Raw genomic sequence first — 27126 nt, 5'->3', positions numbered from 1 at the left:
ATCAACTCCTCTGCATTAATAATTTTATAGTTGGAAAAAATTTGAAGTATGAAATATTATTGCGGCCTTCCAGTACCTAAAGGGGGCCTATGGGAGAGTTGGGGAAGGACTTTTTACTAGGGCATATAATGATAGGATGAGGGGGAATGGCTTTAAACTGGAAGAGGACAGGTTTAGATTAAACATTAGGAAGAAATTTTTTACTTTGAGGGTGATAAGGCACTGGAACAGGTTGCCCAGAGAAGTTGTGGAGGCCCCATCCCTGGAGGTGTTCAAGGCCAGGCTGGACATGGCCTTGGGCAACCTGGTCTAGTGGGAGGTGTCCCTGCCTATAGCAGGGGGGTTGGAACTCAATGATCTTCAAGGTCCTTTCCAACCTACACCATTCTGTGATTCTATGAAATTCTAAATTGCAGAAGATATACTTCCAAAGACAGAAAGGTGTTTATTTTCTTTATTTTTTTAATGAAAGGAGTCAAAACTGGAAAACATCTTTGTCATTCCCTGCTACACTAAATTCAGGATGGATGAGATAAAATACATGCATCTGAATTGTCCTGGTTTTTGCTCTACCATATTTTTGTTAGCTTTTGTGTTGCTAAAACCAGAGACCTTTCATTTTTTCATTAATTTTGGAATAAATTAAATATACTTTAAGAATTATTAAAGGAAAAAAAAACCCTACCCTAAAACATAAAAGCTAGAACGCTGTTGTCCTGTCACCTAATTCTGCTTGCCATTCCTAGCCGTACAAGTTTTAAATAGGGCTAACATTGATGAAACCAGGTCAACCCTGAATATTTTATGTAAATCTCTAGTCCTGATGGAGTAATTTCATAGCTCAAAAGCCTACCTGGGCAAGGCAAGTTGCAAGGTTGAATCATTAAGATGATACTTTAGTCTTGATTTGGCATGTACTTGCCCTACATTACAATAATTCCATTAATCAGTTTAGTATTTTGGTGTAATGGACACCAATGTCCACACTTATGATCAGGTCCTTTCTGCATCCTGAGTACTACGGCACTGCTTTTAGAGAGGCACAAACTAAAGATCTCTTGTGTTTAACTTTTAATTCTAATTCATCCGCCACTGTTTGATCACTCCTTCTACTGGCTGTTGCTTGCTATATGCCAACGTTGGTCGTTATTTCAGTCCTTAAAAAGAAAAAAGGAGGGGAATGAATTGAAACAGTAAAATAGAAATGATAGGGGAGATGAAAATAAACACATCTGATTTTATAATCAGTACACTAACTTTTTTTTTTTTTTTTTTTTTTTCAGAAAAGGTGGAGTGTTGGTAGGGGTATTTCCAAATAAAATTCATAGTTTGTCTCTTCTCGTGTCTAATCCAGCTGAAACATAAAGTCTGCAAATTCCACAAATGTACTTGAACAAGAATATTCTATTTCGGTTCACCTGGCACCTCGAGTTCTTTTGGAGAACAAAAGCATAAAATCATCTAATTTCCGTACATTTCAGAAAACAAGTATGAAAAGTCATAACACACTACTTCACTGATTTCGCTCATATGTAATTTCTGTTCGGTGACGCTTGAGGGGTTTACATGCAAGCCTTCAAGGATTAGGTAGGATTATGTTGGTCACATAATAGTGTCTCTTTCTGGCACAAGAAGTAACCAAACCACCAATGAGTGTAATTATCATAGCCATTAGCAGTGCTGCTGGTTGGAACTAAAGAATTTCAGTGCGAGCCCAGCAGTTGATTGCTGGCTGACCTTTCAGATAATCATAGTGAAGTGGAAAAGGGATTCCCTTTAATTGGGGTGGTAATTTTAGAGTTAATAAACTGCATATTTTTTATAAGTGAGTTGAGTAGGCTATATTTAAATTGTTGAAAAAAGTTAGAAGCAATGTTGCAAGCCTTGCTATGCCTCTTACTTTCCTCTTCCTCACCAGGTTTAACTGGGTATTGGGTTGCAAATACTTTCCTGCTACATAAAACGTCATTTTTCTCTGATTTGGTCTCTTCAAGTCGTTGTTAGGAAGAATAAACCCATTACAGGCTAGATGTGTTATTGATCATTTACACACCTGTAATAATTTTAAGTAGTGTATAGGATTATGAAATGGATCAAGACCTGCTGCTGAATCAAATCCAAACCAGAGTTTATTCATGTGTGGTGCTCCCAGTGATTCTATACTTGAGTTGATATCTCAACTACTTAAATTCAGGCAAATGATTTTTTGAGAGAGGGAAGGGGAATAATGCGAAGTCATAGAGTTGTTTTAAAGCCAGGTAAGTCTAAGGAAAGTTACTGTTTTTAAAGTATGTCTGTGCTTAGCCATCTTCGGATTCAGCATTTGGCCACTCGGCAGCTGATTCTTTTCAGTGGTTTTGAAAATCTTTTGTTTAAAAAGAAGAAATCTCCATATATTGTTGTTCTCAGTCCTAGGGCTTGTTTTGCTCAATTTTAAAAACATCCTTGCAGTCTACTGATTATCTAATTTACTAATTTTCAACACCTGTTTGTTGCTACTTAAGCTGAAGTTGAGTTGTTTTGTGGAATATAGGAGCTGAACAATTGCCAAGCTGGATCAAGCTACATATGTGTCTTACCTGTCCATTAATCCTCTATTGGGAAAGCATGTAAGAAATAAGGAAAGTATAGATTTAACTATTGTTTTTAGAGACTTCCAAAGCCAAAGGGTTTTCATTAGGACTGTTGTACTTAAGTCCTCCTATATCTGTAACCCCTTTTTAAAACTTCTATTTTTGACCTTCAGAGCTTTCTGTGGCAATGTTACTCTGTAATTCAGTTGTGCCTTTATGAAAATATTATTTGGTTCATTTCAAACCTGCTGCCAGGCCATTCATTCCTTGAAGTTGTTATGCTTTGAGGACATGGGGGTAATAATTCCATATTCATTTTACCACATTGTTTGTGATTTACATACCTCTGTAGTATCGTCTCAGTTGGATCTCTTTTCCAAGCTCAGTTCTTTACTGCACTGGAAGGTGATGCACGCCTCTGATGAGCCTTCCCATCTTTCTCTAACCAGACCTCTTCTGGGTCCTGTTCCAATTATTTCAGAAACGTAGAAGATAATTTTGTGCAAGCAGGGGCTTATCCATGCTTGCCACAAGCCAACTCCGATTAATCAGAGTTTTGTTTATTCCTAACTGTATTTTTTTTTGTTTGCTTGTTTATTGTCATGGTGGCACCTACAGCCATTATCTGAAGCATTGACCTTTAAGATAAAGAGTAGGATAGGCTAGAGATGGCCCTCTTGATGCAGATAAAGACTCTGACTTACCTGCTTGGTGTGTCTTCTTCCTGCTTATATGGGTAACATTACTGTCAGGCTCTGAAAGAAATTTTTCTTAGGCTGGATTGTATGGTACAGTGGTTTCTTCTTGCCTCGTGGAATCCTGAGCAGTGATTGCTGTCGGGCAATACTGCTTTCTTCCTGCAGCATCTACAGTTACAACTTCGTCTTTGAAAGAAGAAAACTGGGTATTTAATTGTGCTAAATGATTTTTATCAACATTTATTTAAGGAATAAATTGCTTTCTGAGATGCTAGGATTCATAGCGGAGAGGAAAACCTCATATAAAGAATTCTCAAGGTAATTAGCAACAATTTGTCGTTACTTTCTCTGTGGACAGTGCAATTTTGTGCATTACTGCAGGACACTGACAAGATACTTTATGGCACAGTCACATATATGATTATTGTTTTGGGTTTTATGATCAACAATGGTAAGGTCTGAACGATTTATTCCTGCCAATTAGTTTCTGAATTAATATGCCCTTTCTGAGGATGTTCAAATAAAAAGCAAAAAGCCCAATAAATTTGGAACCAATTTCTGAAGGCAGATGTTAAAAATAAAAGCTTTAACGGCTGCACAGTGGAAAAAATCCGTTCACACTCCGCTGCCTGACCAAATAATTTGTTTAACCACATGCATAACAACCAAAGGTATGATCACCATGGTTTATCACTTAATGAACATTCATTTGCATAAAATCTACTGACTTCTAGAATCTCTTTTTGCAAAGGGTCTTTGGCTCGAGTTTCATATTCTTCTTTCAGAAGGGCTTTTCAAGCACAGGAGGAAAATACAACTTTGTCCTATCCTTACCGCAGGTGCTGGATAAATCCCATGAGGCCTCTGTTATCCTATCTTGATCCCCAGGAGGCTATTAAATGTAGGGGAAAAAAAATTAAGAAAATGAATTATTTTAACTTAGTGTAATAATTGTATCAGCTGTATGTGACGTGACATCATGGGCCTCTTGATGAATTGTGGCACTGTGGCCAAGTCTAGGCCTTGGCGTTGCTGTTTGTTTGCTGTCCCTCCCTGGGAGCGGTCCCTCCCAGAACAGCAGCCTCCTGGGAGGAGGCTCTGCTCTGCTTTGCTGCTGGTTTTGCCTTGACTTTCATTTCCCTTCATTCCCTACCTTGTCCATGCCCCTTTCAAGTTAAGTTTGGCAGCTTTTTTTCCTTTAAGCCTGTGAGTTTTGTACTTCGGTTCAATACAAAAAAAGTACATAATGTGACTTAATGATGTGGACAGGGGCTAAGTGGGTAGATTGCAAATCTGCTTGATTTGAGTTAGCTTATTTCAGCTTTGTTCCTAACTTGCTGGCAGATGCTGGGCTGACTCAAGTCTTTTTACCCATCTCTGCTCATTTTTCGTATTTACAATATGGAGTTTTTACAGCTTATGTTTTTTTTTAAGAGTTTCAGGAAAGAGACCTGTAAATTCTTTCATCTGGAGAAAGATGGGAAAACTCCTTAATAGTAAAAGAAAAGAAGTACCTGTGTCTACTTGGCTGGGACTGCCCAGTTGCTTGTCAAGACCTTGAGTAGTTTCACTGTTTTATAGTAGTATATATAGTAGTATTTCAGTAGTAGTATAGTAGTTTATATAGTAGTATTTCAGGGTGCAGGATGATAATGTGTCTCTCCCAGTACTGATTTCTCAGAAATACATCACTATTTTCCATGCTTTCTTGGACCCGTGGTCTCCCAAACGTATTCCTAGGCTTCTGTGCCCAGTCTAGAGGCAGGGGTAAGGAGAGAACTGTTACAATGGCGGTTATTTTTAGGGACTCTCCCAATGTGTTAAAACCCAAAAGAATCATCTTGTCTCTTGAAGTACTCATACATAAAAAGATAAATGTTCAGATACAGCAATGAATCGTAATACAAACATTTAAAGAGGATGATTTGCTCATACACTTCCTTCCCCCCCATCACAGCAAACGAAACAATTGTCCCCTTGTCAGCAATTTTTGTTATCTTAATTGGTTCCATATACTTTTTGGATACATTTTTCTCATGCTTTTGTGCGCTCTTATAAGCAGCTGCCAACAGAATGTAAACCCTCTTCACCATTGATTTGGGAGTAACAGGCACAGTTCCTAAGCAAGCATGAGCAGAATGTGAAGGTTCTGATTTTTCAAGAGGATCCTACTTCTGAAAGTGCAGTGTAACACCACAGAGATACCATTAAAAGTATACATCCTGGTAGATTTTTTTTTTTTTTCAGAGCTTTGATTAGGAAAAAGTGTATGCACTTGTTACATTTCTGTTTGGTTATACATTTTAAGATACTTGTGGGATTATGTTAAATATCGTTGAAGTTTTAACTTTACGGACATGATGGATGAGTGATGAAACTGCAGGGCTAAATACACTGAATCCTGCTGGCGCAACTATTGAAATCAGGCTGAAAAGTGCAGTGGTTATTTCCAACCATTAAAACGAATAATCTCCAGAGGTCCCTTCCAACCCTAACAATTCTGTGAATTCTGTGAATTCTGTGAAAGTAGTCTTGCTTTAGTGAGTCCTGATAGCTGTATTTCAGTATACTTGAAATGCCTCTCAATTATACCAGATGAAAAAAGTTCTGCCTCATTTAAGATAAAAAAACACATGCCAGGGTACTTGTACGTGATTTGTAATCATTGTCTTCCTTAGTTTCACTTAATTCCACACCTTGCCGAACCGTCCTGTCTTTCAAGAGGTTTTTTCATACTAACGTCATATCTACAGAGAATTGGCTGACCTGTAGAACAGGCTGCAGAAGCTCACAGTTACAGTTTATTTTTAATGTTAGCTAAATTGCACAATTTGCCTGTTGCATAAGTTGGTAAGGTTTTTGTTTCATTACTGAAGAAATGATTACTCATGATTGAAAACACATTCCAATAATTTTTGATGTGCAGCAAAAAAATGACATTTAATAAATATCCATTGTAAGTAGCAATGTGGTTAAGGCTCATAGCTTACAAAAGCAGAATACTTTCTTGAGTTATAAAATGCTAGAGAGAACGTTGCAGGTAGGTTAAAGTCAAAATAAACAGAACTCTTAGTGGTAAAATGAAAATACTTAAAATAAATTTATAATGAAACAGTTGAATGTCAGAGAAATACAGATTACCAGACTAAAACTCATCTGAAATCTAATGATGCCAGACAAGCTGAAAAGTAATGACATTGAAAATTGCAGGATGTGTTGATTTTTTTTTTTTTTTTTTTTTGGGTATATGGTTTTGAGTTCCACTGGTTTTTCAGTGATGTTTTTTTATTATCTTCCACAAATCGCAGGTCAAGAACAGAGTTAAACCTTGATCTTCCAAAGGAAATAGAAGAAAACTGGACAGTGTTTCATATATAGATGAAACAGGTCATTTGATGGACCTGTCTGTTAGAAAAATTTTACTGTAGGAGATGGGTGTTCTGTCTCTTTTGTATTAGTGAAGATTTGTGCTCTGCTTTTCTTAGCTTCCTTGAATGCTATTTAGTACTTGAATGGAAGTAAACAGTGAAATACTAAGGGGAAACCAGTCTCATACCAAACACATAGAGTTTCTCAGCTACTGTACTGCTGTCTAACTGTGTCCCCCTTGGGTGGCTCATGTAGTTGGTGAAGAGTAATGCTGCAGCTTGCACAGTGGTCTTGTTTTCTTTACAGTTCACAAGACTACAGCTCTTCTGAGCTTAGGTTTGTGCAATGCTACTTGCCGTTTTTTAAAGGCTGTGAAATTATACCCCCCAAGTTCGGAGCAGCATGTGGTATAATAATGCTTTTGGGGAGGAAAGAGAAGAATGGGGAAATGTTTGGTCATTACACTTTGGACCACAGCCAGTCTTCTTGCATTAAGTCAGCATTAAATTGTAAGGACATAGTCATCTATTCAGGGCTTGCTTTAAAATAATCACCTTCTTGTTATTCTGAAACCAGTTAAGTGTTTTCTGGGAGATATCTCCTGTGTCTATAACTGTGAGGCATCTAGTTTTCCCATTTAGTTTCTGCTGGGATATGACACTAAACCTTCTGGCATATACAAAAGTATCACCATGCATCTGGATTTGAAATCATGTAGAACTTTTTGTCTCTTAAATTTAACTTTTTGGAGGTTTTGGTGAGCACCACCTCATGCTTTAATGAGGTCCAAAATGCACTGAAGCATTGTCATGGTATCTGGCATCTGCGATCACAGGGCTTTGTTGGTGTCGTAGTTTAGGCTGAACCGGCCACTGGGCGAGTGACAGATACCCTGTTGTACCTCAAACCAGGAAATTTGGCTTCAATGGACCTCAGATGATGCACTCGTGCACTGAATACATTAACCTTCCTTCTTTACCATACCTGACACTTACAGGAAATTACAAAAAACCCTGATGGTTTATTTGATTTTAATCAGAAACTTAAGTTCTCCAAATGCTATGAAAGAAATGTGAAGATTTTTTCAAGTTAGAGTTAAACAGCAATAACCCTTTTCCTTTGTTATGCTATTAAAAATTAAGGCAATTACTTAACAAAGTTTGAAAATGCTTAGAACTTTGGAAAGACTTAGCCTTAATAAAAGTCAGTGAGTAACATAGTTATTTTTAGCTAAAGAAGGTTGTTCTCATAGATAATGTCATCTTAACATAATCTACTTTTTCCACTTACGCCTTTCTACTAGCTGGATTTTTAAGCTGTTGCTGTTTCCAAGTAATGAAGGAAAATGACACTTAATCCACATTTACCATTCAAGATGGCAGTCTTAGTGCGTTGATACCACATCTTTAGCTCTACATTAGAGAATTGTAAGTGAGACCAGCTGGTTGAACTGCACATAGATGAATTCCTTTATTATATTTTGATTGAATGCGTGAAATCTATACCTGTTTGTACTGAGTCCACCTCACCTTCTACCATGATGTCTCTGACAGGTTTTACATTGACATTCCTTCTCTGTAGAGAAGGAGACTCCCGAGCAAATTCATAGGGAGGAGCTGTATCATCTGTTCATAGACTCTAAGGGGTACTAGATTTTCTAGACTTGTAATGACTTGTTCGTTTTATTTTCTTTTCATTTTTAAATCCCTGGTTCGAGAACTAACACAAATCAAGAAATTGCTCTTAGCAGGGACAAGATGTAGACATAACAATGTGCAGCAGGAGTTCAAGAAATAGAAAGGGCTTAGCTAGCTATCTGATAGAAGAAGCAATACAGTTAGTGAAATCTCATACCTGCAAGGACAGGGACCCTGGTGGTACGTGCTGAATTATTCCAGTTTTGGCGTTCCAGATTGGCGGCTATTCTCAACAGTGAATAGGTGCCCCAGGAAGCCATCACTTGTTAATCTAGTGCTCTTTCCTAAGATATAGTGCTTAATAACTAGGGTATCCAAAGGAAAGAGTTGGCAAAAATGTTCACAGGCGTTGGGGGAACCGATCAGCCTATTATCAAAGGGATGCTAAGGTTCCTGCTTGTAGCTGAGATGCAGGATGAGGGGAGCTTGACAAATGTTCAGACAGTCACACTAAACTGATTATCTATGTTAGAATAGACCTATGGTTTTTGGCAACATTGTAATCAGGGATTTGAAAGTGATTACCTTGCTGAATTCAAGTGTTGAGACCAGCACAGGAGGGAATACATTCTGCTGCAGCTCTGTCCTTTGTGTAGTTCAGACTTGGCATTTGCCTTATCTGTAGCCGGTTCTGTTAGCAGTAGGAATTCCAGATGGTTTTGCTTTGTTTTTCTGACAACTGAAGAACAGTTGTATATAAGTATTCTACTTTAGATAGTATTTTCAAAGCTTGGACATTGGTACAAACTTTTTTGATAATTTTCAAAGTGACTTGAGGTATTTTCATTGATAGCTGTTTGATAAATGTTCTTATTAGGTAAATTCGACATGAGCACTCATCTCTTAAGAACTATTGACTGCTGCACATGAGCAGCACTTGAGAGGTTCAAAAGCCACATGTGGCTCAGGAGTCCTGGACTGTCATCATCTGAGCTATGTGTTTGATCCTTTTAATTGTGGTGTACGTAATACATACATATACAGGCAAGAGAACTCACATTCTTTCATTTCAATATAAATTTGAGAACGTTTATCCTCAGTAATCTGCAAGAGATTTAAGGATCGCTTCTGTTATTGAAACTAACATTCATATATATTGTGTTTATTGAAAGGAGATTAGATTGATCCCCCCCTCCCCTACTTTTCTGTCACTGTCTTTATTAGCTTGTTTTTGGTTTGCAGCAAGCCGCCTAGGGTATCTGTAGGCAGCACAATGCATTACTAAACAGATGCCTGAATTAACTTGTGTATTAGAAGCATGAGCGTGTAGCTATGCTATCATGCCGCTCCATCCAGATCAATTCATATGTAGGCAGAGCTCAGTGCACGTGATGGCCTTGTACAGTAGCTTTGGCCATTCTGCATTAGCAAAGTTGTATGCCTGTGTGTGTTTATGCTTCTAAAAATTCTGCCTATTTAGAAATCTAAAAACGTTCTTCAGCTTCTTTTGAGGAGAAAAAGTTTCATCCTGGAAAGGTACAGCTAAGGTGCAGGGAGACTGGCTATTCAAACTTTCCCAGAAGAACAAGGGGGCATAAAATGAAATTTTAAGTGGCACTGTAAAACAAAAGGAAGACTTTTTTTTCCATGAAGCATAGTTAAACTGGAAAGCTCACTGTGAGTTTGTGGACACTGACATTATGATGCATGTAAATCCTGGTTAGGCAAATCCATAGAAGAAAAACCCCTTAATGGTTGTTTAACACAGAGATACCATGTCTGACTCAGGAGATCTGACTCAGGAGTGCCACAAAACACTGAGAGCTGTGCCACTGGATGCTTGCATTGCTTACAGTCAGTAGCTTCAGAAATGAGTTTGTAATCAGTATCCTGGGTAGAGTTCTTGGTCTGATTATGAATATTTTTTTTTGCAGTGGCTGTCCTGATGTGCTCTCTTTAATGTTGCATTTTCTGCAGCTGCTTACCGTGCCAGTTGTCTGTTGTGTTTACTATCCATTAGTACATATCAAAGAATAGTTTTTCACATTTCTGAAATAAAGACCACTGAATCAGTCTTCCTCAAAGGTAATATACATACATGATTACTTATCAGCTAAAAAACTGCATAAAACCAAGCTCAATTTTCCATCATAAAGAAAATACGCAACAGTAAATTATTATTTTAACTAAACTCAAAGCTGTCTTCTTAACACTAGAAGCTCCTCAATTTCATTTATTACCTCTTTTCTGATTATTTTTTTTCAACTGTTGAACAGAAAAGAAACCCCTTGAGATGGTTGTACCTGAAACTCTCAAATCTGGTGAAAGAATGGCACTTCAAGTCCAGAATAAAAACTTTAAAAATTGCTTTTGCCACCAAGAGGCCCTGATTTCAATTATAGCAGATAATATCTGGAATCCATAATAGCTTCTGGTCATCTATTAGGAGGAAAGGAACAACAATGTCTGCCTCATTAGTTCTTATGTGCAGATCTCCAGTTATTTCAGGCATAAAAAATTTAAGAATTTAACCCCGAGCAAAACTTTGAAGTGGGCCACCCATCCCTGTTACCAGCTAATCAATTCCTTTTCTATCAGAGCATCTTGCTCCCTGTCAAAATCGGTCCCTCTGACACAGTGTGTTCCCATCCTCCAAATCTATCATTTTCCACTGTGGTTTTACTACATTTCTGTGTGGTTCATATGCTGTCTCTGAGAGTTGGGGCATCATGACTTAGAGCACTGAACTGCAGTCTATTTTTTACTCCAGCATTTAGCATGCACAATACGGCCAAGTAATTACCAAAGTAATTATTAAAATAATTTAAATTTTTCTAACCCCCATCCTATCTCTCCCCTCTTTCTTCAGTTGAAGGACTGTTTTTTATTATGTGAAACCTGAGTCTGCTGTTGTAGTACAAATGCTCATTTTTGAGGTATTAGTAGTTGCTGTAGATGTTGCCCCTACTGCTGTTGGTTCCTTTATGTGTGTGGGTGTATGTCCCACTGCTCAGCCAGGAGCTGTGGTGCAGTGCACGTCTCCCTTTGTAATGTTGAGCTTAATTTTAACTTGTGATGGGGGGAACATGTTGAGCACTATGTCGCATCACACCCTTTGTGGGGAGACGTTTTCATCTCATAAACAAAAAGTCAAGCCAGCCATGAAACCCAGCATGCTCTTGGTGAGGCTCAAATACATCTTTATAACACTAACTCACAGGTAAGATTCGAATGCATTAATTGCAAGTAGAAAAAGAGTTTTGTTTTATTTTTTAGAACAGCAATGCTATCGATGTTGTAGATGAGCAGAAGGTGAGTTCCTGAACCAAAAAACTTATTTTAGGCTTTAATTAAGACCTTGTTCTTGAACTGATCTTTTTTTAGGCCAGGCACTTGAGTACGCAAAACTGCCTGACAGTGACCACAGACAGGCAGTGATTTAGATGAGAGTAGAAAGATGAAAATTCTTTTGAGAAGCTGAAGGTAAGAGCTCCATCAGATTATGCCTTCTCTTCTTTTTCCTAATTGCAATGGTGATCTGATATGGAGTTCAGGATTGGGAACCTCTTTCCAATTATTCACACAGGTCTTGTCGTGAAAAACTTTGTGAAACACATAGAAAGGATGTCTTGTAAGGTCTTATGTCATATTCTTGATTGAACTGACTCTGTTCTATTGAAATATAGAAGAACAACATTATGAAAATGTTAGCACTTTTGGTTAATTTTAGCAGTTAATCACAGACAGGTAACTTGAACCTGTATGAGATAACCAGTTTTCTCTTTGCGATTATCTCTCCATAGGTCTCATGGAAATGTTTTTTTTCATAGCTTGGGATGCATTGCACCTGCAATACCCTAGAGATTTTAAGGTTGACATTAAACCCAAAGCTGCTCTAATATTGCATGTCACTGTAGTTCTTGACATATGATTTCACTTTCTGTATGGATTCGGGTTTTGTGTCCTCTGTGGTTGTCTTGCTTTCGTATCCTCTGAGTACCCTTTGGCAGCAAGAAAATATTTAATAATGCCAGCCAGCTGCTGTATTTGAACTCAGTTTCTAAACCACTTCTGAGAATATATAATCCTACAAACTTTTATTGTGGAGTTCCACATTTCTCCCATGGCTGAGGTGATTGAAGAGGGCATCTATCGCTATGCCTGTGCTTGAAACACAAACAGGACATTTATATGACCTTCAGGTACTACAGTGATGAAAAAACATACCTAGATGTAAGTGCTTTTGATACCTAGCTTCCTGGGGATATCACATTTGCAAAGACTGCAGGTACTGGTAGGTGAGCTATATTCAGAGTGGATTTTTCTTCTCATGTCCCTCCGTCTTTTCTAAAGTCTCTGCTATCCAGTTGCAATGGAAGTGACAGGTGATAACCAGTCCAGCTACTGTCATTATACGAATGAAAATGGTGCATACTTGCTGCACATGCCTTGGTGATTGCTGTATATATAAAAATTCCAGTTCTGTGGGTATGATAGATGTGTACTGCCCTTGAGTTAGGCTGAGAACACCTTAAGCCACAGTCACCACAGAGTGATTAATTGTATACTTACTACTACAAGGAGAAAGAATTAAGGGGCATCTGCAAAGTGCTGCAGAATGATGCGGTTTGTGTCACAGCTTGGTTAGGAACCCTGTGTCCTAGCTCGCTGAACCTTGGGATCTTCTCTGGTGGAACTGTAACTACCTCGTCCCACAACTTTGTTATTACCCTCCGTGTAGTCTACTCATGTTTATGCCCCACACATAAACTAAAAAGATGAAGAGCCACCTATTTTCTCAGTCCCAAATCTATAACATGACTTGATTGGTAGGAAATTAGCTGAGTAAACATTTGTGTGATGAATTCATCTGTGGATTCCTGTGCTTTAGGTTATATTCTCTGCTGCTCTGCAGTGCACTTTCTTTTGTTTTGAGTGGCATTGCTAAAGACCACAGGCTGTCTGTTTTGAGCCTGACCTCACTGCAAGACCTTTGCGAGAACCCAGCCAGAGTTTTGCAAGTCCATCAGGTGAATGTGCTGGCTCAGTGGTACAGGTGATGCCTTCATTTTTTTCTTTCTTTTTCTGGTACTCTGCAGGCCATCCTTCTAGAAGATATTTCAAGGTATAATTTTTTTTTTTTTTCTGTACGTGCTCGAAAATGAATTCTAGCTATTTTCTGCACTGTATCAGATGTCTATCTTTTTTTGTCCTAAAAGTTTTTTTTTGAAACTTCTCTTAAAAAAGATCTTTAACAGATCTAGTAACTAAGTAATAAAAACTGAATGTCACAGCAAAGTCGGATCATAACAATGTGACAGGATATATTGGCTCTTAAGGAGAAAATTACTGTCATTCGCTTTATCATATGGAGTTTAAAAATAAGACATCTCACAAGTGTAATAACATACAAGGGTTTGGTTTGGTTTTGCATGCTAGTTCTGTTAATTCTTGAAATTTTTTTTTTCAGTGGCTGTATGTATGTGCTATTTTGGCAGGCTTCAAAATCTACTTTTGTTTCTTGCAAGCTAGAAGGGTGACCAAAATGGTATCTGTCATTCCGATGTTACAGAGGAATTTAAATACACATTGTATTGATATTTGGGGTGGGGTGTGTTTTTATTGTAATCTCTTCATAATCAATAAGCTATTTTCATTTTTCGATCTTTGCATAAGGATTAATTGAAAAATCCTAATTTTTCAACTGTTAGACAAACTTTTTCAATGTAAAAGTGCTGTCTTACAACTAACCCTCTTTAAAAATGGTGTACTTGACCACTGTTGGGAAACCGAAGTAGCTCTTTTTATTTCAGTGTGCTTAGTGCAGGGTATTTTATTTCTATATAAATACCTTGGAGAGTAGTAGTAGGATGAAACTGAGTAGATGTTAATTCAATACATATACCTTGGGGGGGGTGTGGGAAAAAAAACCCCTCAATGCTACAAATACCGGTGATATGTTATATCAAGCTCTTAGGGACTGACCAGGCACATGATCTTGCACACTTTTTTCAAAGGGATAAAGACCGTGGGTTATGCACAGTGATGACTGAGATGATTGAAGTGATGATTGAATTCAGTGAGTTTTGAAGCCTTCAGATTCTGAAGAAAGATTTGGCAAAAATGTACTTTTTGTACATTTTTGTATGTTCCATCCTGTAGCATAAACCATATCCTATTGGTTTGCTCTAAAAATCTGGAACTTTCTGGCAAAGATTCACGAATGAATTTTCAGTTTTCATGGTTGCTGACAGCTAATCTCTCCTGCTGCCTTTGATGAACAATGTGACAAGCACAGGCAGTGGATGACAGGTTGTATTGTGCTTGAGCATAGTCTCTGCCTGTGGCGGGGAGACCTCCCCAACAGGAGGCAAGAGCCACTAAATTGATTTTTGTGATGCAAAGCCTTGCAGATCCTTTGGTGAAAGAGTAGTTACTTTATATGCATATCTGCACTCGTGGGGTTTCCTTTTGGCTTTTACATGTGAAGATTTGTTCTCATGCCTCTGAGTTGGTCGTTTTCTTTACTTTGTGGCTTTTCCTATCTAGGAGGATAGATATTTGATAGCAGGAAGAGTCCTGTTAGGCCACTGCGTAATTTTGTGCATCGTGTTCTGTTGATATTGGTAGAAGGTTGTTTTCCTCTTCAACTTCAACATTAAGCTCCAAAAGAATATTACAATTCAGAGAACCAAAATTACTACTGCTTGGTCTCACGGCCTGAATTAGGCAATATTTTCATTCAGAATTTCAAATACAGTAAGCACAGGGTTGAATAGCTGAATTGTTACCTAGAATATTAATGGATCTTTTACCATTTGTAGGAATGAACATTTTCATAGAATCATAGAATAGTTTGAGTTGGAAGGGACCTTTAAAGGTCGTCGAGTCCAATCCCCCCCCGCCCACAATGAGAATGGACATCTTCAACTAGATCAGGTTGCTGAGAGGGGCGTTTCCAGGGATGGGGCATCTACCACCTCTCTCTGCGCAATCTTTTCCAGTGTTTCACCACCCTTACATAAAAAATGTCTTCCTTCTATCTAGTCTAAATCTTTCCTTTTTTAGTTTAAAGCCGTTACCCCTTCACCTATTGCAGCAGGCCCTGCTAAAGTTTGTCCCCATCTTTCCTGTAGGCCTCCTGAAAGTACTGAAAGGCCACAATAAGGTCTCCCTGGAGCCTTCTCTTCTCCAGGCTGAACACCTGCAACCCTCTCAGCCTGAGTGGCTTTGAGTATTATATTTTGGTTCCGAGTGAAAAAAAATAGCTGGCTATTCTTTTAGCACTAACAATATAAGACTTGACAATATAAGTTTGACCATTGTAAGTATTTGGGAACATCACTGCTTTAGTGGGTGTTTTGTTTCTGAGGCATGGTTTATCTCCAGCGAGGGAACCCCATTTCTGTAGCTCTTGTCCCAGCCTGGTCTCATGACCCGGGCTTCACTGGTTTCGGGGAGGCTGCAGGGGAGACGGCATGCACTTAATGAATTTTAGTGAACAGCACGCTGTACTGGTCTCCTCCCCCTAACCACTTCCTCACATTTGGGATTATGTGGAGTGTTGGGTCTATAGCATCCATTAAGCAAATGTGAAATAGCGTTTTCCTTTTGTGGTGTGTGGATGGTATAGATGGCAATAAAAATATTGGCACTTTCAGCTTGCAGACTTCTCAGGTCTGGTATGTGTTAGTGTGAGCATTTGGAATAGAACAGTTTCTGTCCTGCCAGGGTAGGTACAGTCTAGCTAACAGTGTTTTCAAGTGAAAGCTTTCCATTCATGTATAGTAAATCTGTAAATGATTCGGGTTTTTTCCAAGTCCTGTATTTTAAATTTTTTGCTTGTAAGTGGCTTAACCTCTGATTCTTTCTACAGCTTGTTAAATTCCAGTGAACTTATTCATTCTAACACTTAACTTCCCCTGTTAATATACTATTTTTGCTAAGAAGAGGAATATTAATTTATATTTTAATGGTGTAAATAATTGAAACTTACTATCTTTTTCAGTAATAGCTGGTTTTCGAGGGACAGTCCCACATGGCCTATCACTGGAGATTGGAGACACCGTTCAGATATTAGAGAAATGTGATGGTAAGTTCACAGGTTGGAATTCCAGTGATAATGAACTATTGTATACTGTTGATTTGAACCCCTTTACTGTTAATTTATTTTCTTAAATTAACACGTTTTTGAAGTCAATAATATGACACTTTCTGGCCTCTTGATTTTTTTCAAAATTCCAATGCGCTCTAATCCCTTTAATAATTAATTTGCCGTTCATTCTTTTTATTTAATCCCTCAGTTTAATAAGCATTCACAGATGATAACAGTTCTCATTTTAATTCTTCTGCTCTCTTGGTATTTCCAAGGGATGCCTGGCTGCCATCAAGACTATTTCAAATTAATTCAGAGTCAGAAGTTTACATCTTAACGCAGCATAAACATTCTCTTCTGCCTCTGTTCTGAGGTAGAGAACACTGATATGATTTTAGCAAATGTCCGTTACTGGTGTAAGAGTAATAAAGTTGCTTTTTTTTGATAATCTGCCTTCTTAATACATTATGTAAGGCTTATCTGTCAACACGTTTTTTTATCATTTAGGATTATGTAGGTATTTTTTGGTTTCATATGAGGATTATATACTGTTAATCTTGTAAGAAATTTTCTTACGGAAGGGATAGGATCTCTTGTTTTGAATCAGGTATATTATGAATTTTGTATAGTAATGTGGTTGATAGATTTAAAGCATAATGTCCAAAAATGATTTGTAAATATTTCCAGTGAATATGAAATCATTTTGCTTTTATCTGGTGTGGTGTCTAGTGCAAAATATACCTGGTTTACATTGATAGAAACATTTGGGGGTACAGGGTTAAAGAGTAATTCCCCAAAATGTGTGAATTAAGTCATCTGAATATGAGCTGATTTAAACATAATACCTTTCATTGAATGGAAAGTCTTTTAAATGAGTGCAGTCTGACAGCACTGTGTAATTGTCATATCTGTCCAAAAGGGAAAGATGAAATCTATTTTACATACGGAAATGATTTGCATACTTTAAAAAGCAAAATGTTCTTTCTTTACAGGATGGTACAGAGGATTTGCCTTAAAAAACCCCAATGTTAAGGTAAAGGTCAATTGCAGTTTTGCATTCTTTGGCAAAAATTGGTATTTACTTTTTAAAAGTTTATAGTCTCCATGTAAGTATGTGATATTTATTCTTAGAAAACTAGAGCTTAGTGTTAAGTATATTATTGATATTCCTTTAATTAGATTTGGACATGGTTTATGTTTCTGAAATGCCCCTATGTATTAGGATGATACACTTTACAAATCTGAGGCTCTGGTGAATTATGTTTTATTTCTGATTTTTAGATTGTGAACTCAGAGAAAGTTAAGATGAAGGGAAAAGACTACTGAGAATACAAATTGTAAACACTATTGAAGAAGTTGGTTAGACTGTGCATATATTTCTTGATGTTATGAATTAATTTAGAGCAGCCAGTGGAGACGGTTTATAGCAGCCACATGCATTGTATCAATTGAATTAAAAAATATGTATTTTTATGTAAAATATATGGTTCATTTTATTTTTTCTTTTGTGTGTAGTCATTGATTTCCATTATAGTATAGCTGATAGTACTCTAAACCAGACTTCACTGATTTTTTTTTTGCATTCATACATGAAATATTATGAAATTAGTATTTCAGCATTTGTTCATGTTGAATACGTTTAAGTGTTACCGATCTTATTTGTCTTTCTATTTTCTTCATCTCTCCTGTTGACAAGCCTCTGTGACTGTAAAGATTTTGTTTTTTCATATGGGAAACTATTTCAAGATTTTTTTTGTCAATACGGTACTAACATTTTTAGTCTCATTAAAGCCATTGAAGAAAGGTCTTAACTCATTTGTTACTCCTTTAACCTGCATTGTAAGCTTTGCTCTTTTTTTTCCCTCTCTTCATTTCCAAGCCTTTTCAGCTGCAAAATAGGGCACATATACGTTAATTTCAAAAGTTTCTAGGGGCTCATATCATAAGTCATTGGCATTTTGTGCCTAGGGCTGCAGTCTCTGCTGACATAAATTTCTTTTGATTTGTATGTAGGGTCAATGCGAACAATAAATTTATCCACAGAGTCTGATCTGATGTTTACTGCTTTGACCTCATTGATGTATATTGCAATTTGATTTATAAGACACGAGCAGTTGGGATTTGTTATTGCATCTTCTGTGTCTTTTGTTGCAATTCTCACCACATGCTTGCTGTCAGTCTTGCTTTGTGGTCTGTCAAATGTGTTGACAGAAGTTATGAATAGGTTTTCTAAACATGCCTTGATGTGTGAAGAAATGAGATATATATTTTCTGCTTTCCTAGTGTGAATGCAAACAGTTTTCTGAATTGGATTTTTGCAGGGAGTCTCTCCAAAAGTAAAATAATAAGAGCACCTTGTAACTCTGCTTGTTAGTGGTATTGCTCTGTCAAGATTCTTCCCTTGTTATTCTGACAGGTTTGACACTCAAAGAAATTACCTGTGGCAGCTGCTCTGCAGTAAGTGTGCATATGCAGCCATCCTGCTTTTTGGCACAGCGTTACAAGTGCAAGGCTGTACATCTTACTGTCCTTGGGAGGTGCTCTCCTGAACTACTTTACATTACTGAGGAGTAGGAGCGTTCACAAGGGCAGTTCCCCCTACATAGCAGATGCATTTTTGTCAAAGGTCTAATGTCTGTCTTAGAAGAAAAGGGGGCACCATGGTCACAAAGGAAAGCTGTAAGCAGCTGTGCTTATAAAGGAGAACATACATGTATTTTCCTTCCCTGCATTATGTAACGAGCTGTAGCGCATTACGTTCCCAGCCAGACGCTTGAAGCTGAGGTGCTTCATTTTGCTCATTGTTCTGATTTATGAAGGTTAGTGCACTGTAAGAGCACTGTGACTGTTGCAGCAATGCTGTCCGTTCAAAAGAACAGTGGAGAGCTGTTAAATAATTAGAAAAGGACCACTCCTGTCAGGACACTGAGGCTCTTTGGTAGGCACCTACCACAGCTTTCACATGAGCTGCAGGGCATGGTAGTCACCAAATCAAACTTTATTTTGACTTTCTTTATTAACTTAGCTTTATTTTTATTGAACTTTGTTAACTTTGTTTATTTTGAAAATCCCTATCTGAAGATACTATTTTTAAGATGCTGTTGGTGAGACGTTACCACTCACAGTTGGTCCATTTCTTGTCAAGATGGGAATAATTAATAAAAACATCTAGGATAAGTCAGCTCTCAGGCAATCTTCTGCATGTTCTATGCATGTTTATCTTCTAATTTTCTGAAGTATTGAAGGATTAAAACTCTACTGAATATGGCATTTTAGTTTCCTTTAGATCTATACTGAGTATATATTGCATTCTTTTTTTGTCCATGTTTGTTGGTAATTATTTGGAGGACTTTTAATTCAACACAACTTTGCATATTAAATGGTACTAAATGGTAGTCTGAACTTATGTAAGGGGAGTTTTTTTGGTTTTACCTGAACTATTTTATTTTTCAGGGCATATTTCCATCCAACTACATTCACTTGAAAAATGCGTGTGTTAAGAACAAAGGGTAGGTGAAATGTTCTGGATTCAAATATTTAAACATACGTGGTCAGTTACTTGTACCAAAGACCTTTTGCTTATAAGATAAACTGGTCATTCGTTATGTTATAATATCTTAACTTCATCTTACTGCCCCAGTACTTGAAATGGTTGTCCTTAGCCAACCTGATACTTCTGCATGGTCATGAAATTGGAGTGACCTATTCTGAAAAGACATAGAGTACAATTGGGAATATCAGTCTATATTGTCTAGATGAAAGAGAAAAAGATTGCATGTTTTCACTTCCTGATGTTAAATTTGGCTTGAAAAAGGTAGTGCCTCAACTAGAAGAACGAATTCTGTACAGCTGTACTTCTGTACAGAAGCTGGCTATTGATCTCCTGGTTAAGATTAGTTGTTTTCTTTGAGGACAGCAGCTGCACCATGGCAGACAGCTGGCATTTTATAAAAAAAAATGGTAAAATAATGTATCAGCTCAATGGCGAAAGATTTCACCAAAACTGTAAATGGAGATTTTTTCCTTTACATCTTTTCTTCAGGTGGTGAAGAGCCAATATTTGTTTTTTACAACAACTGATCTCTTTTAATTTTTAGAAGAGTTAATAAAAAACAGAACAATGGGTTAAAATTAGTTAAAAAAATTTTTGTTTGAAACTCAGATATTCTGCCTAAAAGAAACATTATTTTTTTAGACGTAATACTTGACACTAAAAAAAATTTTGGTTTTTAGTGATCTTAGTTCAACACAGTTTTTTTTCCAAAGTTTTACTTACTTTGGGAGCGTTCACATTGTATCATACATTTAGATGTATTAATAGACCTGATACATAACAGTTTGAAACCTGTTTAGGTAAAGATGTTTCTCATCATAATAGATGGAGGCCTAAGCATGAGGTATAGGTGACCTTTATTTTGGGAGCATGAATGACTGAGTAGAAGGTCCATGTTTCATGATGGGCAAAAATAATCATGAAGACTGTAATCATATTTAAAAAAAAAAAGTCTTGTTCCCACAGGTGAAAATGTCTCCACATTACTATTAAACAGTCGGTTGTTTACTATGAAGTTCAAGCCAAATGTGGTTTATCATGCTCTAGGATCCTTTCTCCTTTAAAAGTGGTTGTAGATAAAACTGAAGGTTCAGTGAAATAAAATTGTTGTAAACTATCACAATAAAACAAAGCGTAAAGAGGGAATAATTTCTGTTAGCAGACACCATGGCAGTCTTTGTTGCCTCTATTTTCTTCATTTGTCTATTTCCCACTCAGGCCGTGTGCCCTACAGCACACCACAGCCAGGGGCTGTCACGTTGTTATGTTAACTTGATAAGAGAGAAATGATAACATGGGAAAAGTAATCTAGACATGAATGCAAATGTTTGAAATGTACTGCGTGTGAGAATGAAGTGGCAGTAATGATGGTGTGTCAAGTGATGGTGTGGTAGAGAGTTTGGCGTTGACCAAGCCAACCCAGATTTTCTTGGCCAGCATCAAATAGGCAAGAACTCACCACACTGTGCTAGTTTTCTTTTGATTTTTAATATCTTCTTTCAATTGAAGGAATGACATTTTCTGTCTTATTTCTATAAACAGAGATGTAAAAAAGAGTGGTAACAATCACTGGTTTAGAGTCTACGCTAAAGCAAGATCCCTTTGAAAACTGGGAATGACTCTGCTATGAAAGCATTTTTTGACATGCATAGTTAAAAACTCACCTTGACTTCTCTAGGACCAAGTCTTTCCATGGGGCTTAAATTATTTTCACCCAAGACTTTTCCATGGGGATTAAATTAAATATACAATTAAAAAGTGTCACAGGCTGAAGGAGCACCCATGTAGGTTGATAGATATCACTGTTGGCAGAAGGAAGTCTTTATATTAGTAACTGTAATGGGATTTGTAATGCTTGTGTAATATCATGTGTTCTTCTGCATGTTACAGACAATTTGAAATGGTTATTCCAACAGAAGATTCTGTTATTACAGAAATGACATCGACTTTAAGAGACTGGGGAACAATGTGGAAACAACTCTATGTGGCAAGTACCCCGAATAGTGTTGCTTTGATTTAATGCCAACTGAAAACACATACTGTTGTTTAGATGCTGTAGTTTAGTTTAAGCATGTATTTCAGAAAAAAAAACGTACTGTTTGGGTTTTAACTGTTGAAGTTATGGACTAAATACATCTCTTAACTTGTTGCAATCATTCACTACTACTGCTGCTAACCTTTAGAAATTTATTGATTGAATCTTATCCAGCTTCATCATGTAGTCTTTGGATCTAAGGATTCCTTTGCCTGCTAAACTGAAGTGTTGGAAATAAGTGTAACAAACAATACTGGTATTTTATTGAAATCCAGAAATATAGTATTTTATTGAAAATCTCTCAGACAGTTGATTTGATTTATACTCATTTTCTCATAGATTTTTATTTCACATCCACGCACTCACAAGTGCTGAGATGTGTACGTGTTATTTCACCAGGATCTCTTGCGTATGACAGAGATGAAGGGATGCCAGCTGTTGAGTCCTCATTGTTGAGGGAGGCTGGGGGGTGGTTCTTTATTGGCAATAGTGAACTGATTTTGCATTTACCTACCACACATTAAAGAATTGGATTCTGATTTTGAACTTCTTTCTTACCTTACACTTCAGTCTTAAGTAAAAGTCCCATGTTTCACACCTCTCTTGTTTTCCTTATCTGGATATTTTGTGGCTCTGTTCTTTTTCTCCCTCTCCCTGATATCTTCAGGTCAGGTTGTTTCTCTCCTTGTTTGAATGAAATCACACTTGAGGTGTTCTATGGCTATAAGTGCCTACCTGTCCTTGCTCGGTTATCTCTTCTCATCCTTATGCATACATTTTCATATTTCATTTATACCAGTCTTAGCAATTTGTTGTTTTTCCCAGCAGACAGCTAAACACCACACAGCCATTCTCACTCCTACCACCCCCAGTGGGATGGGGGAGAGACTCAGAAAAGTGAAATTTGTGGCTTGAGATAAAGACAGTTTAATAGGACAGAAAAAGAAGGGAAAATAATAATAATAACAACAACAACAATAACAATAATAATAGAAAATACAAAACCAGTGATGCACAATGTAGTTGCTCACCACCTGCCAACTGATACCCAGCCAGTTCCCAGGCAGCAGCCCCCCGCCAGCTTTCCCCCTTGTTTATACACTGAGCATGACATCATATAGTATGGTATATCCCTTTGGCCAGTTTGGTTCAGCTGTCCTGTCTGTGTCCCCTCCCAACTTCTCATCCGTCCGTCTGTCCTGCCCCCCGTCTCCTTGCTGGCCAGGACAATATGAGAAGCTGAAAAGTCCTGGACTTAGTGTAGATGCTGCTTGACAACAACTAAAAGATCAGTGTGTTATCAGCATTATTCTCATCCTAAACCCAAAACGCAGCACTATACTAGCTACTAAGAAGAAAATGAACTCTTCCAGCTGAAACCAGGACATAATTCTATTTCAAGTCCCTACAGAATACTGCGCTATGAAATTGTTTCTCTTTAATAGATACTTACAGTCTTATCTTTCTGTTTAACTAAGTAGACTCATCTTCTGAAATTTAACTTTAAATCATCTTTATTAGCCTTAACCATTCCTGTTTTCTGAATGCATGTTGTATTTTCTGTTGCATTTCTGGACTAAGAACTGGATGTAGTATTCCAGTAGCAGTTGTTGAGCACCAAACACAAAGTAGTAATAAGCAACTATTCTTTCTTTCTCAAAGAACACCCATGGTTTATATTATTTCTATGATTTCCATTTATCACTCCAGCACTCTATTGTGCTCACTCTCTAAATGTGGCCTCTCCAATTCTGTAATTAACTCGCTTAAAAACTTCAGCTGAACAAAGATTATATCAATAAAATTTTTTGTGTTTTTTTTTTAATTAGTGTAGGCAAACATTTTTGCATGGAGAAAACTCCTCCAAACTCAGCCATCTCATGGGTTCCTATTTATAGTATTGTTTTGAGTCACCAGTCATTTAAGGAGCTCTTATTCCATTATATAAATCACACAGATGTGGGATTATTCTACTTTATTTTTCTAAATGTTGTGCAGTATCAATAGGATGTTGGGTACAAGCTACCTAAACTGCTTTTCACTGCCATGTCTCCTATGAACGCGCTGCAGCCTCCCATTCTTTGGAGAGGTTTCAGATCAGTGACTTACCTTTTCACGGTAAGAAATCCTACCTTTTCTTCTCTTAATTGTCTACCACCATAAGTAGAATTCTTCTGTTTCAGTGTGCTTATGACACACAGAAAGAAATCTGTTCAATATCTTTCTATATTTTGACTGAAGTGCAGCCTTCATTGACTGTTCTGCGTCTTTTAACTTTTTTTTTTTGCACATCATAATCTAAGCCATAATAATTGCTAGAATTTCCTTTTTCCATGGGTACTTCTATTTTCCTCTGTTAACTGATTTTTTTTTTTTACTTTCCCTTGACTGTAGAGTTGTGTCTTTAAAGGTTTAACTAAAATATTTTAGTTTGAAATTGTGATTTGTATCATGATTGTCTTCCATTTTTAACATTTGACCTTCTAATCTACTACATTAAAACCAAAACATGGTTTGGACTTGACAACATGTGCACACATCAAACATAATCAAAACCTGTTCACTGCATAGTCTCTGGTCCTTCGTCTTAACTCATTGCTGAGTTGATAATTATGAGAAGATTAGCTACCCTCTGCTGATACAGGGGCTGCTTCTGTTACAAAAGAAACAGCTATGAGCGGAGACCTCCTATAAGTCAGGATGGTGCAGAAGTAGCTAGTCTGATGCCTTTTTGAGATGATTGTATGGATTCTGTTCAGAGAGACTGTTCCAAACCAGGTGACCTTTCTGAAACCTGCATTTGGGGCAGTTGCTAATTTGCTTAGTGAAAGTTTTTATACAAGAACCTACAAAATCAAGTCTCTCTTTCTGTTGGATTCTAAGTAATACAGTATCATTTTAAACGTGACAATGAAGTAGTAATTAAGCAGTATGAACTGTTTCTGGAGAAACAAGAAACTGTTTCTTCAAAGCTTGTTTGAAATTTCTCTAGATTATAATGGGAAGTAGTTTTCTCGAATATCTGAAGCATATCTAAGTGTGATTGCTTTATGTATGTTAGCAAGTACATTAGTACATGAGCTTCTCCTGGAACAAGAGAAGCGAAAATATGATCCTTTGGTGTATAGACATAAATCTGTAAAGAAAGCAGTTATTTGTGGATTCACTCAGCACTTTGAGGTACAAGCAACTCATAGCCAACTTTTAGAGCTTTAGAAAAAGAAGGATACCTAAAAATGTTAATTTGAGCTTAACAGTGTTGTTAAACGTTAGCATGTCTCTTGTATTCACATGAATAATTTACTTCAGTAGAGCTTATTATCAGTTACCAAAACCAAAAATGCACCTGAATTAGTGTTTGAATCAAATTCAATTTGTTTTTTTTTTAACTGTAGAAATGAAATCTTTATACACTAGTGTCTGATGGAAAACTGTGAAAACATACTGTCAGCCTATTTCTCTATAATGTTCCTATAAAGTCTTTTTTGTCCCTTGCTCCTAATTCAAAAGCTATTTGTATGACCTTTTTTTTTGTTTTTTTTTGCTTATAAAGTTCATATATTCCTATTGTTCTTACTGAAGTTGTATCTTTTTGTCAACTTTTTTCTTCAATGCTGTTGTTCCTGCCTGTTCAAAATACACTGGCTTTCTTTTTTTTTTCAGACAGAAAGCCAAGACAAACAATAAATTAATGCCCATTTTAGTGAGCTTATGAAGTGAATGAATGTGAAATAGAAAGAGTAGATTTATCAAACTGCAGTTTGTCAGAGCCTTTGAATATAAAAGTTATAGATGGAGAGTAATGATGCTTGTAAGTGAATTTTAGCTTTTCATAGCAGTTACGCAGCAGAAGTAGCTGAACTTTGTTTTTATGCCATTTGTTCATAGGAAGAAGGAAAAGGGAAATGGGCTTAGGGTTTTTGGCAAGAATTAGCAGAAGAAATCTGAATAGGAATGTTTTTCCACTTTGTGTGATGCATCATTTAAATGGAAGTTGCAATAATTTCCTCAAGCTAAAGTTTCTCAGAAAACCTATATCAAGTAAAACCACTTAGAATTTGTGAAGGAAGAGTTAAAAGGACTTCTGTTTGGGAGGAAACTGTTATGGGAAATTGTTTATATCCTTAACTGATATATAATTAGAGTAGGAGGACGTGGTTTAAAAAGCAATCATATTCACATAATTTCTCCTACTTCACAGTTAGATGAAGAAGAACTGTCTGGACAAGGTTCTGTCTATGTGATACTATTTATTTGTGGTTAGGCAGTAGTGTGTACAGTTATATCCATAAAAGAACGTTAACAGTCTGTGGTTCAGAGTTTGAATTCCAGGAGCTGTTGCCTTTAGATCTCTTATGTGTATGAGTTCAAATAGTCTTGAACTACATGATCACATATTCAGTTTGGATGGGACAGCAGCACAGAAAGAAATGTTCTTGGAATAAAGCAGTGCTATGGCATGAAGCAACATTTTGTTAAATTTTTGTCGTATCTATCACATAAATTAGACTGTGTTAACATGAGGCATAAGACGTTGGAGTGAAATTCTGGAGCGGGGTGCAAAGACAGATTCTGTGGTAAGCTCTGAAATATTTTTATGTGCGCACATATACACATGCATGCAGGTAAAATGGTCACAGTATGATGGGGAGAAAAAAAGATCGTGACTAAGTAGGGGAATAAGGAATAAGTTTCATTGATTTCCTCACCATATCTGTATTTATTAGGGTTCTCATCTTATACAGTTGATGTAGAGGCAATTACATTTTTATCTCACAGAGGAATGAGGGGGATCTCTTTCACCGACTGTGGCACATAATGAATGAAATCCTAGACCTGCGAAGGCAGGTCCTCGTCGGCCATCTCACCCATGATCGAATGAAGGATGTCAAGCGACACATCACTGCTCGTCTGGATTGGGGCAATGAGTGAGTAAATATAATAATAAATGAAAATAGTGTAATTTAATTACAATGCCATAACTTTAGGCTCATTGTAGAATGTTGGAGTAAGGAACAAATTTCTTACAGGTGTTACCTTTTTTTTTTTTTTTTTCCCCAAGGACTTTTCTCCTTCATTATTTTTCTGTCCGCTATGCTTCAAGTGAAAAATGTCTTTTATTTTGCTTTTTTCTCTCAGTTTATTTTACATAGTAGTGTTACTGTC

The 27126-nt window shown here is 37.1% G+C and overlaps 1 protein-coding gene across 1 annotated transcript in view; it reads left to right on the top strand.

The window, feature by feature from the left end:
- The first annotated feature begins 11375 nt into the window (after positions 1-11375).
- Positions 11376-27126, top strand: part of DOCK4 (dedicator of cytokinesis 4) — a 168032-nt gene continuing 152281 nt past the window's right edge. Inside the window, exons 1-8 of the mRNA XM_009880888.1 lie at positions 11376-11459; positions 11554-11589; positions 12532-12565; positions 16286-16369; positions 17365-17405; positions 19826-19881; positions 21816-21912; positions 26740-26888. Coding sequence (XP_009879190.1) covers positions 11376-11459; positions 11554-11589; positions 12532-12565; positions 16286-16369; positions 17365-17405; positions 19826-19881; positions 21816-21912; positions 26740-26888 — 581 coding nt within the window. The remainder of the gene's footprint in view (positions 11460-11553; positions 11590-12531; positions 12566-16285; positions 16370-17364; positions 17406-19825; positions 19882-21815; positions 21913-26739; positions 26889-27126) is intronic.

This window comes from Charadrius vociferus, unplaced genomic scaffold (genome assembly GCF_000708025.1).
Source record: "Charadrius vociferus isolate BGI_N301 unplaced genomic scaffold, ASM70802v2 scaffold52, whole genome shotgun sequence".
NCBI lineage: Eukaryota > Metazoa > Chordata > Aves > Charadriiformes > Charadriidae > Charadrius > Charadrius vociferus.
Note: the sequence above shows the minus strand (reverse complement) of the source record. Positions and strands in the feature narration are given on the sequence as shown.